This window comes from Rana temporaria, chromosome 8, assembly GCF_905171775.1.
Source record: "Rana temporaria chromosome 8, aRanTem1.1, whole genome shotgun sequence".
NCBI lineage: Eukaryota > Metazoa > Chordata > Amphibia > Anura > Ranidae > Rana > Rana temporaria.
The window spans coordinates 92,772,622-92,788,070 of NC_053496.1; the positions used below are offsets into that span (position 1 = coordinate 92,772,622).

Here is a 15,449-nt window from a genome sequence, read left to right on the forward strand (position 1 = left end):
TATAGAACAAAACAGCACAAACCTAGCACTAAAGAAACACATTGGAGTTTTTATTTGAGCTGATTGCAGGGCGGCCAGCTTTGCTGAGCTTATTTATGGAGCTAGCTTTGTGCACAGGAGCACATTCAAGCTGGACAGAAGGGCCTCCCCAAAATGTTGCCACAAAGTTAGAAATGCACAATAACCTAAAATGTCTTTTGTATGTTTTTTTTTTTTAAGCCTCAAAATATTACTTTGTTAATGTAACGCTCACTCATTGGAATCTCTGCCATGGGTTGAACCGTAGGCTGTGGAAGAAGCAGCTTCCGAGGGCTGGCTGGAATACCACCTGTACCCATCTTCAATTGGAGCCACGGTCTGCCTGCCTTGTATTCTGAAATAGAAAACATTGATCAGAATAAGCATGGATAGAAATAAATTATCCCCATCAAAGTAATTCATTTTTTGATATAGATTGATTGATTTTTTGACTGGCTTATTACAATGTTGCTATTATTGTAATTCTCTTTATTTTACCCTGATATAGCCTACTGGATACAATTATTGTACTGCTGAGAGCCATACAATGATTTCTACACAGCACAGGTCTCCACGCACAAGAAACCTATACACAAGCCTAAAAATTAAAAATATGTTCTGAAAAAAAATGTCTTTGAGGCAATCTGTGAACATCCCATATGATTCCCTGACCCCAATAGTCATCAAGCTTCTGGAGATGTGTACATCAAAAAGGGGTTGTTAGATTCTATATCTAATGTAGATCCTCATGTGGCTCAACTGTAGGGTTTTACTGCCCCCCAATCTCATGTGGGAACAAGCCTTTAGAGATTTCAGTCTGTGTTTTGTAGGTACTTTAAGGGTTATCAATGTTTCAGACATAGAAATGTCCCCTTTGACCCAATAACTTCCCTCCAGGTTTTATGTGTTCTGTATGAGCATAACTTGGCTTTGTTCTGATCTTCCCCCTGTAGAAAAGGCCTTGTTTTACCCTATACACATCTATCGAGCAAATAACTCAGAAAGCAGATTAAAATACATCAGACCGGAGAGATTGATTGGAATCTCAATACATGACCCACAGTATGGTACAGAGTGGAGACCAGCCCTGTGTACTATACCTGCCCATTGTGGAATATGTACAGTGTCACTCAACCATGCTCTGAGGTTCTAGTTATTATTTAGAACAGTGGTGGTCATAATATCCTTATGTGTGTACTGTCTCTTTTTTTTGCTTAAAAAACAGACTTTGATTTAAAAAAAAAAAGAACAGTGTTGGTCAGCATGAAAATCATAGAGGGCCTCAAGTATGGACCCAACACCTCCAGCGGGCTGCACAATAGCAACATATTGCCTCAATTGGTCTTGCTGTATTTTTTTGTAGCGTATTGCAATACACACTGAAAAAGTTGGAAGTACAATGATGGTGTGTCAACGAGTGCAAAATAAGCCCCAGAATTCGTGTCAGTGGTCAAAATAACCCCCAGCACTGATGTCAGTGGACACAGTCATAACCCCCAACAGTGGTGTCAGTGAAAGCAATAATAACCCCCAACACTGGTGTCAGTAAACGCCCAACATTGGTGTCAGTGGACGCAACAATAACCACCAGCATTGGTGTCATTAGACACAAAAATAAGCCCCAACATTGGTGTCAGTGGAAGAAACAATAATCACCAACATTGGTGTCAGTGGAAGAAACAATAATCACCAACATTGGTGTCATTAGACACAAAAATAAGCCCCAGCATTGGTGTCAGTGGACACCACAATAAGCCCCAACACTAGTGTCAGTAAGCCCAATAATAACTGCCAACACTGGTGTCAGTGGATGCAATAATAACACTGGCACCAAAACTGAAAGGTCTGCTTATTCTTTCAGACCCCACCCTGTAGGTCAGAAACCTTCCTTCCATCATCCCTTATATCAGAAATACCCCCTTAGCTCATAGTGCCATTTTAGATCAGAATAAACTATTTGGATCAGAGCCCCCCTTATATCTGGTGTGCCCCTTTAGATCATAATCTTCCCTTACAAAAGGAGGCATGGCAACCCATTCAAACAAATGGGCTGCTGTGCCCATGCAACATATGTACTGTATTGCTGCACAGATGTGAACCTAGCCTAAGTTTAGATTCTCCCCTTGGATCAGAGTCCCCTTTAGGTCAAAAACCGCCCTTTGATCAGAATCCTCATTTAGATCAGCCCCCCCCCCCTTAGTTCAGACTCCCTCCTTGGGTCAGAAACCCCTCTTTGCTCTGAAGTTTCCATTCTAGATCAGGAGTCACCCCTTAAACCAAAGTCTTTCCTCAGATCACAGCCCCCCTCTGTAGATCAGAATTTTACCATATGGAAGAGTCCCTATTTAGAGCAGCGTCCCCTCTTAGATCTGAGTGCCTCCTTAGATCAACATTCCCCTTACATTTGAGTTCTCATTTAGATTATAATTTCCCTCAGATCACAGTCCCCCCACCACACTTAGATCAGCAGTATTAATCCTGTAGATCAGAATCTTCCCTTATGCAAGACCTCCCTCCCTCAGAGTGCCTCCTTAGATCAGCATCCCACATTAGATTAGCGTGCCCATTTCAATCAGAATCCCCCTCGGATAAAGAGCCCCCCCTCTTAGATTAGAGTCCCCTTACCTCACAGGGCAAGAAGTGGGAGCCATGAGGTGGAAGCTGGAGTCAGGGGGGAAAGCAGCTCTGTACAGAGGCAGTTTCATTCTGCTGTGCATGCTAGGGAAGCGTGTCATCGGGTTACCAGGATGCTACTGATCCTAGCAACCATTGGCAGCAGCAAGTTGGGGGGGGGGGGGGAGAAGCAGAGAGTGTAGGCGGGAATTCTCAATGTGTGCAGTGTGTGAGAGCACAGCGAGTCCCATCCCCCCCTTGGGACAGATCGCACCCCTTGAGTCTGCAATCACAGTGACATACCGCAGATGTGGGAAGGAGGACATCCATTGGTGGCACTCTTCCTGTAGACCCTCCACCAATGTGCTGGCCTTCTGTTCATAGAGCAATTCATCAATCTGTTTGAAAATCTTTTGCACCTGACGTGTTGCGGCCTGGTCAAACTCCTGTAAAAAGCAAAAGGTATCACATGCCACAGGAGTTCCACCTAAAATTACTACATGATTTCTACAATTACTTGGGATAGCTTTATCTTTGGTTTCTATCCCCGAGTATAGTTGCCACAGTAAAAAAAAAAAAAAAAAGATCCAAAGATTGACGGCAGGGCAAAGTACATGTTAAAAAAAAGTTATACATTTACTTTCTTTAATGTCCTTTGAGTGACACAGGATTGAAGTCTTGGACATGTGGGTTATACTGCCACCTTCAGGAGGTCTAAACACTGACAAAATAAAACATGTTAAGCCAGCCCACAAATAATCCCACCTCCAAATGTCATGCCTCATTTTTTTGGCTAGTGTCCCAGGAGGTTGGATGCCTTTTCCTCAGCTCTATTGTGGAAACCTCTTAACTATATTTTTTTTCCTAAAGTTTTTATCTTTAATCAAAATTCTTAATACAACATGGATATATTTTTGACTTTAGTAATTTCTTTCCCCGTACTCACAGAGTTCTCATACCTACATCTCTCTCTTTTGGAGATTATTTTTCATGGGAACATTCCTTTTAATATTTCTTTCCCTCTCCCTGATGTCAAGGGTTACCAATCTGTAACCCCTGGCTTTGGCTATAATCATTTTTTTTTTTTCTAATAAACATACCCGGTCTGTTCTGACTTCCCTTCCTGGAAGCGAGGGGTTTGTTTAACAAATTTAGGCTGTTGCCCTTTTAACCATCCTCTCCAGGACTATTCTGACACTTCTCACATAAATGTAAAAATCAGCATTTTTTTTCCTAGAAAATTACTTAGAACCCCCATTACATCTTTTTTTTAAGCAGAAGCCCTAGAGAATAAAATGGTGGGTATTGCATTTTTTTAATACCACCCTGTATTTGCATAGCATTTTTTTTTAAACACAAACTTTGTGGAAGAAATACACTTATTGAATTTAAAATTGCACATGCCGTGGATGGTGACAAACTACGGTATATTAAATTATCGATAGGTGATGCTTTAAAAGCCTTTACAGGTTACCACTTTAGATTTACACAAATGGTCTAGTGGTAGAATTATTGCTCTCGCTCTGCCACTTGTAGCGATACCTCACATGAGTGGTGCAATCTCTGTTTTTACATATGCCTGCGGGACTGATGCTGGCGTTCTCCTAACGCGCGAGCACAGGGCTACAGGGATGCTTTAAAAAAAAAAAAAAAAAAAAAAAGCTCAGTACAGCTTATTTTTTTACTGAGCTAAAATACAGCCCATTAACGCTTGTTTACGCGCCTGTGTGCATAGACCCCTTATAATTAATTAAGCTGTACTGAGCTTTTTCAAGCTGTGCAAGAGGCCTAACACTGTCCGTTTAAAAACATTTTTGATCAACTTAATTGCTCTCACAAGAAATGAACATGAGATAGCATGCACAGTGCCAGGTACTGAGAAATCTGGTGTATTCAAGCAGTGAACCCTTAAAGAGGAGGTCCAGCCCGCCCGCCAAAAAAATAAAAAAGTCAGCAGCTACAAAAACTGTAGCTGCTGACTTCTAATATTAGGACACATACCTGTCCAGGGATCCCACGATGACGACCCCCACAGTCAATTTTCTGATCGGCTCGTGGGTGTTGCCACCGCCATTCGTGGTAAGGGAAATGGGCAGTGAAGCCTTTTGGCTTCATAGCTGGTTTCTTACTGTGCATGCGCGTAGTGCGCTGCACTTTCTAACTGGCCCGCGGGAAGGAGGAGGGGGGCCGAACTTCCAGGGGACCTCGCTGCAGCCAGTGCCCACTGTACTTACAGTCTCAGGGCGGGAATGTGAGGGTAGCCGTTCGCTTGCGGGAATGCATAGAGGGGGTGGGCGGAGAGATGACGTAATTCTCTCTCTGCTCTCATTGGGCGGCTGCGACGCTGTGTAGCGTAGCCTTGCAGCCCCGTATGTTAGGGCGGGACAGCGGCGCGCCTCTGCGTAGCGCAGAGAGATGACGCCATCTCTCTACTCGGGCAGCTTGCATTATGTCCGTGACCCGGATATATCGGCCGTACGGCCGGGACAGAGTCCTCAGCGCTGCGGCCCAGCTAGAGAGGCGTTGCGGACCGGGGGTTGACGACCTCTGCTCTACAGGGCCTCTGCTTTCAGAAAATAAATAATGTTCTGGAGATTTAAGTAATTTTATGGAAAAAAATTGGGATTTTTATATGAGTGCAAAAATTAAAGCAATTGCTCTAATGCCAAACTAGTTAATATGAACAGATATAGTGCGTGTCCCAAGAAATTCTAATGCCCTGTACACACGATCGGTTCATCCGATGAAAACGGTCTGATGGATTTTTTCATCAGATATCCGATAAAGCTGACTTTCATCAGTCTTGCCTACATACCATCAGTTAAAAAACCGATCATGTCAGAACGCGGTGACGTAAAACACAACGACGTGCTGAGAAAAATAAAGTTCAATGCTTCCAAGCATGCGTCGACTTGATTCTGAGCATGCATGGATTTTTAACCGATGGACGTGCCCACAGACGATCGTTTTTTTCTATCGTTTTTTTAACCATCAGATAATTTAAAAAAAAGTTCCTAGTTTTTTCACCGATGGATAACAAACCGATGGGGCCCACACACGATCGGTTCGTCTGATGAAAACGGTCCATCAGACCGTTTTCATCAGACGAACCGATCGTGTGTACGCGGCTTAAGTCAAGCATTCGCTATACTTACATCAAAGCCCCAAGATATAACTGAGCTGTTATCAGTGGAGAGTTCAGCACAACTTTGAAATTCTGACCATGACAGCTCTGTGTCATTTCTCTGGAATTCAGAATTTTCTGAAACCTCCGATTTACTGGGGGGAAAAAAACAAAACAAAGATTCCTTCACTAATCATCTCATGTAAAACAATTAAACATTTTGGTTAACACTCTTCTGGTTTGGTGTGTATATATATATATATATATATATATATATATATATATATATATATAATGCATGCTGTAACCAGAAACAATATATTTGTAGTTTGCCATATACAGTAACTGGTTGAAAGAGAAAAATATAGTAAATAAAGTGTTTTCTGGGCCAATCAAGATTCTTTTGCAAATGGCGAGTCACACAGTCTGCAGGTGGCTGCATGTGGTCCACACATCCAGTATTCGATTATGCAAATCGTCATGGAATTATTCAAACAGAAAAGGAAAACATAATTTAACTGAACAACACCTAGGCTGAAGTCAACCACAAATTGCTTTGTTTAATCATATCTGTAGTCAAGCAAAAAAAAAATATTTACTCTTATATTACACCTATTAACCACTTAAGCCCCGGACCATTAGGCTGGCCAAAGACCAGGCCACTTTTTGCAATTCGGCACTGCGTCGCTTTAACTGACAATTGCGCGGTCGTGCAACGTGGCTCCCAAACAAAATTGATGTCCTTTTTTCCCACAAATAGAGCTTTCTTTTGGCGGTATTTGATCAATATTTTTTACTTTTTGTTAATATAAATATCCCCCAAAAATATATAAAAAATTAAATGTTTTCCTCAGTTTAGGCCGATACGTATTCTTCTACATATTTTTGGTAAAAAAAAACGCAATAAGCTTTTATTGATTGGTTTGCGCAAAAGTTATAGCGTCTACAAAATAGGGGATAGTTTTATGTCATTTTTATTACTATTTTTTTTTTTTTTTACTAGTAATGTTGGCGATTAGCGATTTTTATTGTGACTGCGACATTATAGCGGACACATCAGACACTTTTGACACCATTATCATTGTTACAGCGATCAGTGCTATAAAAATGCATATATTACTGTAAAAAATACACTGGCAGTGAAGGGGTTAACCTGTAGGGGGGCGCTGAAGGGGTTAAGTGTGACTTAGGGAGTGCTGACTGTTAGGGGGCGTGGTTTTCCGTGTCACACGTCACTGATCGCTGTTCCCGATGACAGGGAACAGACGATCAGTGACATGTCACTAGGAAGAACAGGGAGATGTGTTTACACTAACATCTCCCCGTTCTTCGAGTCCGCGGGTCCTGCGGGCACGGAGCTCGCAACACGGTCGTGAGCGCACTGCACCAGTCATCTCCATGCCTCCCATCCGGCGCCGGCAGATCGTTTCTCCGGGTCTCCGATGGCACAGGAGAGCCCGGAGAAGCACCGGATGGCGGCGGGAGGGGGGGGGGGGGAACGTCCCCTCCTGTCGCCTATAAGAACGATCAAGCGTCGGAACTGCCGCTATGATCATTCTTATGGTACACAGGATCGCCGGCTGAAGAGATAGATATATGAATGATGCCTGTAGCTGCAGGCATCTTTCAGATATCCCCACTGAAAGTCCAGGACGTCATATGACGTCCTGCGGTAGGGAAGTGGTTAAATGTGAACTTACCATTTTAAGCCAAAAAAGTGGTGCAGCAGCTTTTATTGCATTCCCCCCCCCCTGCTGTGTTTTATCATTACTAAGCTAGTGCTTCTACTTTTCTTATAAAAAGCAATCCAGCTTGTACCTTTCATGTTCAGAAGCTGCTACATATCGTTCACTGCCACGAGATGCAGGTAAACTGTCTACTCTGTCCGGAGGAGGATGATTCTCTGCAGCTTTTGCAAGTGTCTGATTTCTGAAAATATACACAAAAGATATACATTATTTATAAATCAACTACATAGGTCACATTGTATAGGGCTGGAACACAAGAAAACAGATATTACATATCTCCTGTATGTTTCATTCAACAAGTACCAAATCCAGTTACTAGGTGATGCACAAGCCTCGCCGAATGAAGAGCACCGGTCATCTCTATGACCGTCGGAGGCCGGGCGCAACGTTATGACGTCACGCCCGGGTAGGGTACCTGGGCGTGAAAGCATGAGATCAGTGACATTTTTATCCCGATCTCATGCTTTCCAGCCTGGAGGAGAGATGTGGGGTCTTATTTACCCCACATCTCTCCATAAAGAGGACCTGTCACACACCTTTCCTATTACAAGGGATTTTTACATTCCTTGTAATAGGAATAAAAGTGATCAAAAAAAAAAAAAGTAAAATAAAAAAAACATTAATTTTCTTTTTTTTTTTTTAAACGCCCCTGTCCCCAGTAGCTCACGCTCAGAAGCGCCCACATATGTAAATGCCGTTCAAACCACACATCGCCGCGTGCGTTACAGCGAGAGCAATAATTCTAGCACTAGACCTCCTCTAACTCTAAACTGGTAACCTGTAAAAAAAAAAATTAAGCGTCACCTATGGAGATTTTTAAGTACCGAAGTTTGGCGCCATTCCATAAGTGTGCGCAATTTTAAAGCGTGACAGGTTAGGTATCTATTTACTCGGCGTAACATCATCTTTCACATTATACAAAATAATTGGGCTAACTTTACTGTTTTTTAATTCATGAAACCTTTTTTTTCCCCAAAAAAGGCATTTGAAAAATGATTGGGCAAATACCGTGTGAGATAAAAAGACAATGACCACCACTTTATTCCCTAGGGTGTCTGCAAAATATATATATATATATATATATAATGTTTGGGGGTACCGAGTAATTTTCAAGCAAAAAATTATGATTTTTACATGAAGGAGAGAAGTGCCAGAATAGGCCCGGTATGGAAGTGGTTAAGGGAGGTGTGGCCTATGCCTACATACATTTGCCAATAGATGTCCCTCATTCCCATCTCAGAAAGTTGGGAGGTATGCTAAAGGACCGGGAGGGGTTAATTAAAGTGTTTGTAAAGGTTTCCGGTTAATTTTTTTAAAATAACAAACATGTCATACTTACCTCCACAGTGCAGCTCGTTTTGCACAGAGTGGCCCCGATCGTCCTCTTTTGGGGTCCCACGGCGGCTCCTCCACGCATTAGATAACCCTCTCTGGGAAGCTCTCTCTCGAGGGGGTTACCTTGCAGGCGCGCTCCCGTGTCCATAGAAGCCAAGTGTATGGCCCCGTACACACCATAGAATCCATCCGCTGAAAAATCCCAGCAAATGGGTTTCAGCGGATAGATCCTATGGTGTGTACACGCCAGCGGATCTGTTTCCGCGGATATTTCTCCCCTGGGATGGATTCCAGCAGATCGAATATTTGCTGACATGCCAAACAAATCCATCTGCTGGAATCCATTCCAACGGATGGATCCGCTGGTCTGTATAGACTCACCGGATCCATCCGTCCGAAGGGATCCCCCGCATGCGTCGTAATGATTCGACGCATGCGTGGAATTCCTTATATGACACGCACGTCATAATCGCGGCGACGGCGCGACACGTCATCGCCAGAGGATTTTGGCGCGGATTTCTTTTTTTTTTTTTTTTTTTTTTTCTCTAAAGTGTATTTTGTGCGTGTACTCGAGAGAGGAGCCGGACTGCAGGAGTTGGGAGTAGGCAGGCCTCCCCCAGAGGCAATCTGCCATCTTTCTCCATGCCCCAGGTGGCAATGGCGGGTGTGTGAGGGGGTCCTCCCACACAGCCCACCCTACCTGCTCCGCTTTGAAGCCCAACGGGGCAGAGGGACTCCCTATAAGGGAGTGAGAGGATTAGCCCGCTCAACCAGCCCCATTAGTCCTTCGCCTCTCTTTTAGAGACCGCGTGGTCAAAGTGCGTGTGTTAACCCAATTTAGAGTGCGTGTGTAGGTGTGGTGGTTTTTGTGGGAGGGGGGTGGGCGTACTAAGCATCCGTACTAACCTTGCATAGCACACCCACCGGGAGCCGGGCTGAGACCACCAAACTCAATTCACATGAAGCCGAGACCGGGATCCGAACCTCTAGCTGCAGAGGTGAATGGCTTGTCAGCACAGTGCCAATCGCGTTGAGCCACCGCAGCTCCCTCTTGGCGCGGATTTCAATGCAATGGTGAGTACACTCCATCGCATTCAAATCTGCTGAAATCCTCGAGAGGATTTATCCGCGGAAACGGTCCGCTGGACCGTATCCGCGGATAAATCCTCCCGTGTGTATGGGGCCTATGACTTGGCCCCACCCCCGCGTCATTAGATTTGATTGACAGCAGCGGGAGCCAATGGCTGCGCTGCCATCAATCTATCCAATGAAGAGCCGAGAAGCCTCGGAGAGAGCAACGTGGATTCGCACCCACGGAAATTTGGGGCTCAGGTAAGTAAAACAGGGGGGCTGGGGGGTCGGACAGTGCAAGTTGTTTTTTCAACTTAATGCATACAATGTATTAAGGTGAAAAAACACGAAGGTTTACAACCCCTTTAACTTTCTTTTATTTGTATAGTGTAAAAATCCTAGACACCTGGACAGGGAGGTGGGTGGATCTACATACCCTGCATCTCTAGCCACTCTGTGCCGCCTATGCATGTCGGCGCACAAAGCAGATGCATATCATTTTTATGTTCCTGTTGGGGAGCACAGATGTTGCAGTGGCTCCTATAGACAGATAAAAACAAACTCCTGCGCACGGGTGGGTTGTCCAACAGTTATTTAATATTCCGCATGGAAAACACCAACAGTGTCAAAAACAGTAACAGTGGCCTTGCTGACCTTCATGGACGGGGAATGTCCTAGTAGAAAACGGAAAAAAGAAGAGAAAGAAAGGCGCACCAGCCTAGTGTGTTACCGTTGACAGTTTAATAAAATAAAATACTAATAGAAAACTACTCACAAGAGAAATTACATAATAGGCTTGTCAACAACGATATGGTAGGTACCCCTCGACCCACACTCCAGAATAGGGGGGGATAAAGGTGTGTCGCTGCCGGCTGACGTGTTTCGAGGCGACAAGGACCTCTTCTTCAGAGCCCAGCCTAGGTCGAGGGGTATCTACCATATCGTTGTTGACAAGCCTATTATGACATTTCTCTTGTGAGTAGTTTTCTATTACCATTTTATTTTATTAAACTGTCAACGGTAACACACTAGGCTGGTGCGCCTTTCTTTCTCTTCTTTTTTTCAGTGGCTCTATAGAGTCTGCTAGTAACAGGAGCCACTGTAGAAGCGGATGTAATGTTCAGGGCAAAAAAATAAAAAAAATAATCATGTACTAAAAAGGAAGATAGTGGGAAGAAAAAAGTAAAGAGACCCAACAAATTATAAGTAAGGCTATATGATATGCACTTTTTAAAATTATTATTAAACAGGATTTATATAGCGCCAACAGTTTGCACAGCGCTTTACAACATGAGGGCAGACAGTACAGTTACAATACAATTCAACACAGGAGAAATCAGTGGGCCCTGCTCGTTAGCGCTTACAATCTAGGTAGGTTTAAAGTGGATGTAAACCCGAAAAAAATAAATTCTTTGCTATCACAATGTACAGTATAAGGATTCCTATCATCTGTGCCCAGTCTTGCCACACAGAGTTAATCCAGCTCTGAGCAATCCTCTTTTATTGTTCAGTAAAATAAAACGGACTTACAGAGAAAAACCTTAGTCCATTCCGCCCCCTTGCTGTGAGTGACAGGTTATTTACATATCTCATGCACTAGCCTGGAGACAGGCATTATTTTTTAATTCCAACCCCCACTCCTTTTCTGAAGTCATGTGGGTACTTTTCTGGATTTTGACTTGGATGTTACTGATCATAGCAGAATTTAGTGTAAGGAGAGTGTAGAGGTGGGCGGGTAGTCTACTGACATCACGACTCCACCCACACAGCTCTAGACAACAGACCCACCCACAGAATCTGCAGTTTTTTGGGTCTCATAACAGACAGAGGGGAGACATTTGACAGGTAAGGATACATGCAGGAGGCATGTATATCCTTATAGATCAGCACTATGGCAGTAGTTTAGAACGGATGAGGGTGAGTTTACATCCACGTTAATGACATTCCATCTACCTATTAATACCACTATCCTTAAACTAACCGCTAAAAGTCTGTATGTATCGGACACCAAAAGTATACCAACACTCTCCAGCTCCTCACTTGAGTGCCATCCAGTCAAAACTCAGGAAAGGCACCACATGACTTCAACATGCCCAATCACGCTGAGGTGTGGAGCAGCCAATCCTGGGAGAGCTGAAGAAGAAAGGAGGAGGGATGTGAAGCTGGAATCAATGCTGTGAATGAGATAACGAAATGATCCCTGATCAAGTCACGTGACTTGTGACGACACGCATTGGAAAAGACGGACACCGGAAGCGATGTTCAGGCCCACAAGCTCGTTGCTCGTTTGTTTATGTGCCTCTTCACCAATTTTTAAATGCGAGTTATTCTACGTTTTGGCTTTGTTTAAAATAAATATTCTTAATAACATACTACACTATGGAAGCATCTTCCTTCTTTTAATCTTTCCTCCGCCATGACCGATATGGCTTTTCCCTGAGATGATCTCTTGAGGACTCTACACTGAGGAACATATAGGAAGCAGTATCCAGGATGTAGTTTAAACTGAACCATCAGGAAGGAACGCTGAAGGGATTTCCCTGTGTATAATGACCCACCCTTACTTGATTGTGCGGATTACCTTACAGCAGTAAGGTAAGAAGTTAGCACACCCACAGGTGTGAAACACATCGAAGATTTTAAGCACTGAAGTCACAGTGTCACTCTGTTGATACAATACAGCACTTCAATTTTCGCACCAGCACTTTTTCACTCATTGTTGATTTATATTTATTTCTAAATAGTAATTTGCACATTTGCTTTGCACTATATATGGACTTTAATGAAATTTATCGTATGCACTCTATGGACTTTTTATGAAATTTAATCGCATGATTTGGTTAAATATAATTTTATATTTATTTGGTATTAACTTCATGTACCGTTCACTCACTATGAGCTCTTAAATTTCTTCACTTTATATTACACATACACTTTGGGGGTTATTTACGAAAGACAAATCCACTTTGCACTGCAAGTGCCCTTGGAAGTTCAGTCGCTGTAAGTCTGAGGTGTAGATCAGAAATGAGGGGAAGCGCTGCTGATTTTATCATCCAATCACGTGCAAGCTAAAATGCTGTTTTTATCGTACTAAAAAAAGACAAGAGTATTGCTCAGAGCTGGATTAACTCATCGTGACAAGACTGGGCACAGATGACTTGACATCCTCTACTGTACCAGGTAGAAGTCTTAATTTAAAAAAAAAAAAAAAAAAAAAATTAAGGTTTCCACCCACTTTAATTTTAATGTCTAGTAGTTAATGGGCTAGATTCAGGTAGGGGGACGTAAGTTTGTGCAGGCATAGCGTATGTTATTTACGCTACGCCGCCGCAATTTAGAGAGGCAAGTGCAGTATTCACAAAGCACTTGCTCCGTAATTTGCGGCGGCGTAACATAAATCTGCCGGCGTAAGTGCGCCAAATTCAAATTGTCAGGAGGTGTGCGTGTTTTATGTAAATAAAACATGACCCCACGTAAATTACCTTTCTCACGAACGGCGCATGCGCCGTCCGTGAACGTATCCCAGTGTGCATGCTCCTAATCACGTCGCAAATAGTCAATGCTTTCGACGTGAACGTAATTTACGCAAAGCCCTATTCGCGAACGACTTACGCAAACGACGCAAAATTCGACGCTAGCCCGACGTCCATACTTAACATTGGCTATGCCTCATATAGCAGGAGTAACGTTACGCCGGAAAAAGCCTTACACAAACGACGTAAAAAAATCCGCCGGGCGCACGTAGGTTTCTGAATCGGCGTATCCAGCTCATTTGCATATTCTACGATGAAATCGACGGAAGCGCCACCTAGCGGCCAGCGTAAATATGCAACTAAGATACGGCAGCGTAAGAGACTTACGCCAGTCGGATCTTAGCCTAATTTCGGCGTATCTTGCTTTCTGAATACAGAAAGAAGATACGCCGGCGCAGCTGTGAATTTACGCGGCGTATTACTATATACGCCAACGTAAATTCTTTCTGAATCTAGCCCTTTGTTCTTTCATCACACACATGCACAGCTCAGGGATGTGTCCAGCAATCCTTTATGTCACAAGAAAAAAAATATTGACAAAGGCGGCAGTGATAGTAAAAGAGCCAGGAGGTTCTTGGGAACAAGGTATGTGAAATAAATAGGAGAAATGTTGTTTCAGTTATAAAACATTCGACTTACATGTGCAAAATCTGTGATACTGGTTTCCTTTTGTATCTGGAAATCATTCTAGTCACTTAATCACGACTCCAAGAAGCCTGCATTGTAAAGACATATACATGTTAGTTTGCGATTACAATGAGTGTCTTTTCATTTGTGATCTTAGTTCATTTGTTTCCATATGTATCCTCACCTTTAACATCAAGGAACAAATGCACTATATGTGCCCATTGACCACAGGTTGCAACTCTATTATACAATTATTTTCTACAAAGTTGGGGGATTGGTAGTCCTTGTTTCTTTTCTAATGGTGGCCAAAAACTGAACCATGACCTAAATGATGGTATTTTCCATAGATTTGCTATCTGATTGTAAACACAATCAAAACATTAAATGCATTGCACATTGCACAATTGTTTCAAAGTGGAACTTTATTTTAGAAATGTAAGTCCTGCTAGATCACGTTAGGCTGGCCCTTTTTGCAGGTATATACTGTGTAAAATACAGTAATGCACTGTCTCACCCTGCTTTGCACATAAGTTTCTCTCCATTTTCCAGCACTCTGCCAAAAATGTAGAGACCGGTCTGCTGACAGGCTAAAGATTTACTGCTGTTCAGGGGATCTAGGTTTCAACAAAATGGCAGTCTCCAGCAAGCAGAAACATGAGCAATGCTGTAGGAAATGTACAGCACACATTCATTTTGGTATCACAATTATTAATGTGGAATGTATGTTCCTTGCTAAAGAACATTATTTTTATTAAGTTGTTATGGGTAAAGTTCCACTTTAACAATCATATTTAATTACCTACTTTCCTACTGTATGTCTCTATATCCCATTGTGTGTCTGCAGTCTCGGACATCTTTCTGTAGCATTTCATTCACTGAATAATATGTGTGGCCCTTAAGGATGAGCTCCAGCGTGTTCACATAGTACACGTGCAGAGCCCGCCAGGAAGTCTGCACGGCGCTGTGCTAATCAAAGCCAGGGAGACATTTCCCGATCTCTGCAGCCGAGCATCGGGAAATGTCTCCCTGGCTGTGATTAGCACAGCGCCGTGCAGACTTCCTGGCGGGTTCTGCACGTGTACTATGCGAACACGCTGGAGCTCTTCCTTAGTGGCCCTTTAAAGTGATACCAATTTTTTTGGGTTTGTTTACATTTTAGCTCAGGAAATCCAGACTTGTATTTAATGTGTAGCCTGCTTCCTTGAAAATCCACCCTTCCAGGTTGTTTTGGTTCCCTAACTGCTCCTGCCACAGATCCCCACTGCTCCATGCCATCTGCAAAGGAGACACCTATGCAGCATGTTCCCAGCTGGGGCTGTGTGTGTCCAAACACAGAGCACCCAGAAAGCCATGCCCCTTCTCCTTCCCACCTCCTGACAG

At 43.2% G+C, this 15,449-nt stretch overlaps 1 protein-coding gene across 2 annotated transcripts in view; it reads right to left on the reverse strand.

The window, feature by feature from the left end:
• FAM149B1 (family with sequence similarity 149 member B1) overlaps positions 1-15,449 on the reverse strand; it is a 61,535-nt gene that overhangs the window by 44,497 nt on the left and 1,589 nt on the right. For both annotated transcript variants that reach the window (XM_040362289.1, XM_040362288.1), the window contains exons 2-6: positions 14,082-14,158; positions 7,574-7,684; positions 5,787-5,910; positions 2,935-3,077; positions 254-373 (exon numbers count right to left, since the gene is read on the reverse strand). In XM_040362289.1, coding sequence (XP_040218223.1) covers positions 254-373; positions 2,935-3,077; positions 5,787-5,910; positions 7,574-7,684; positions 14,082-14,128 — 545 coding nt within the window. In that variant the 5' untranslated portion in view covers positions 14,129-14,158. The remainder of the gene's footprint in view (positions 1-253; positions 374-2,934; positions 3,078-5,786; positions 5,911-7,573; positions 7,685-14,081; positions 14,159-15,449) is intronic.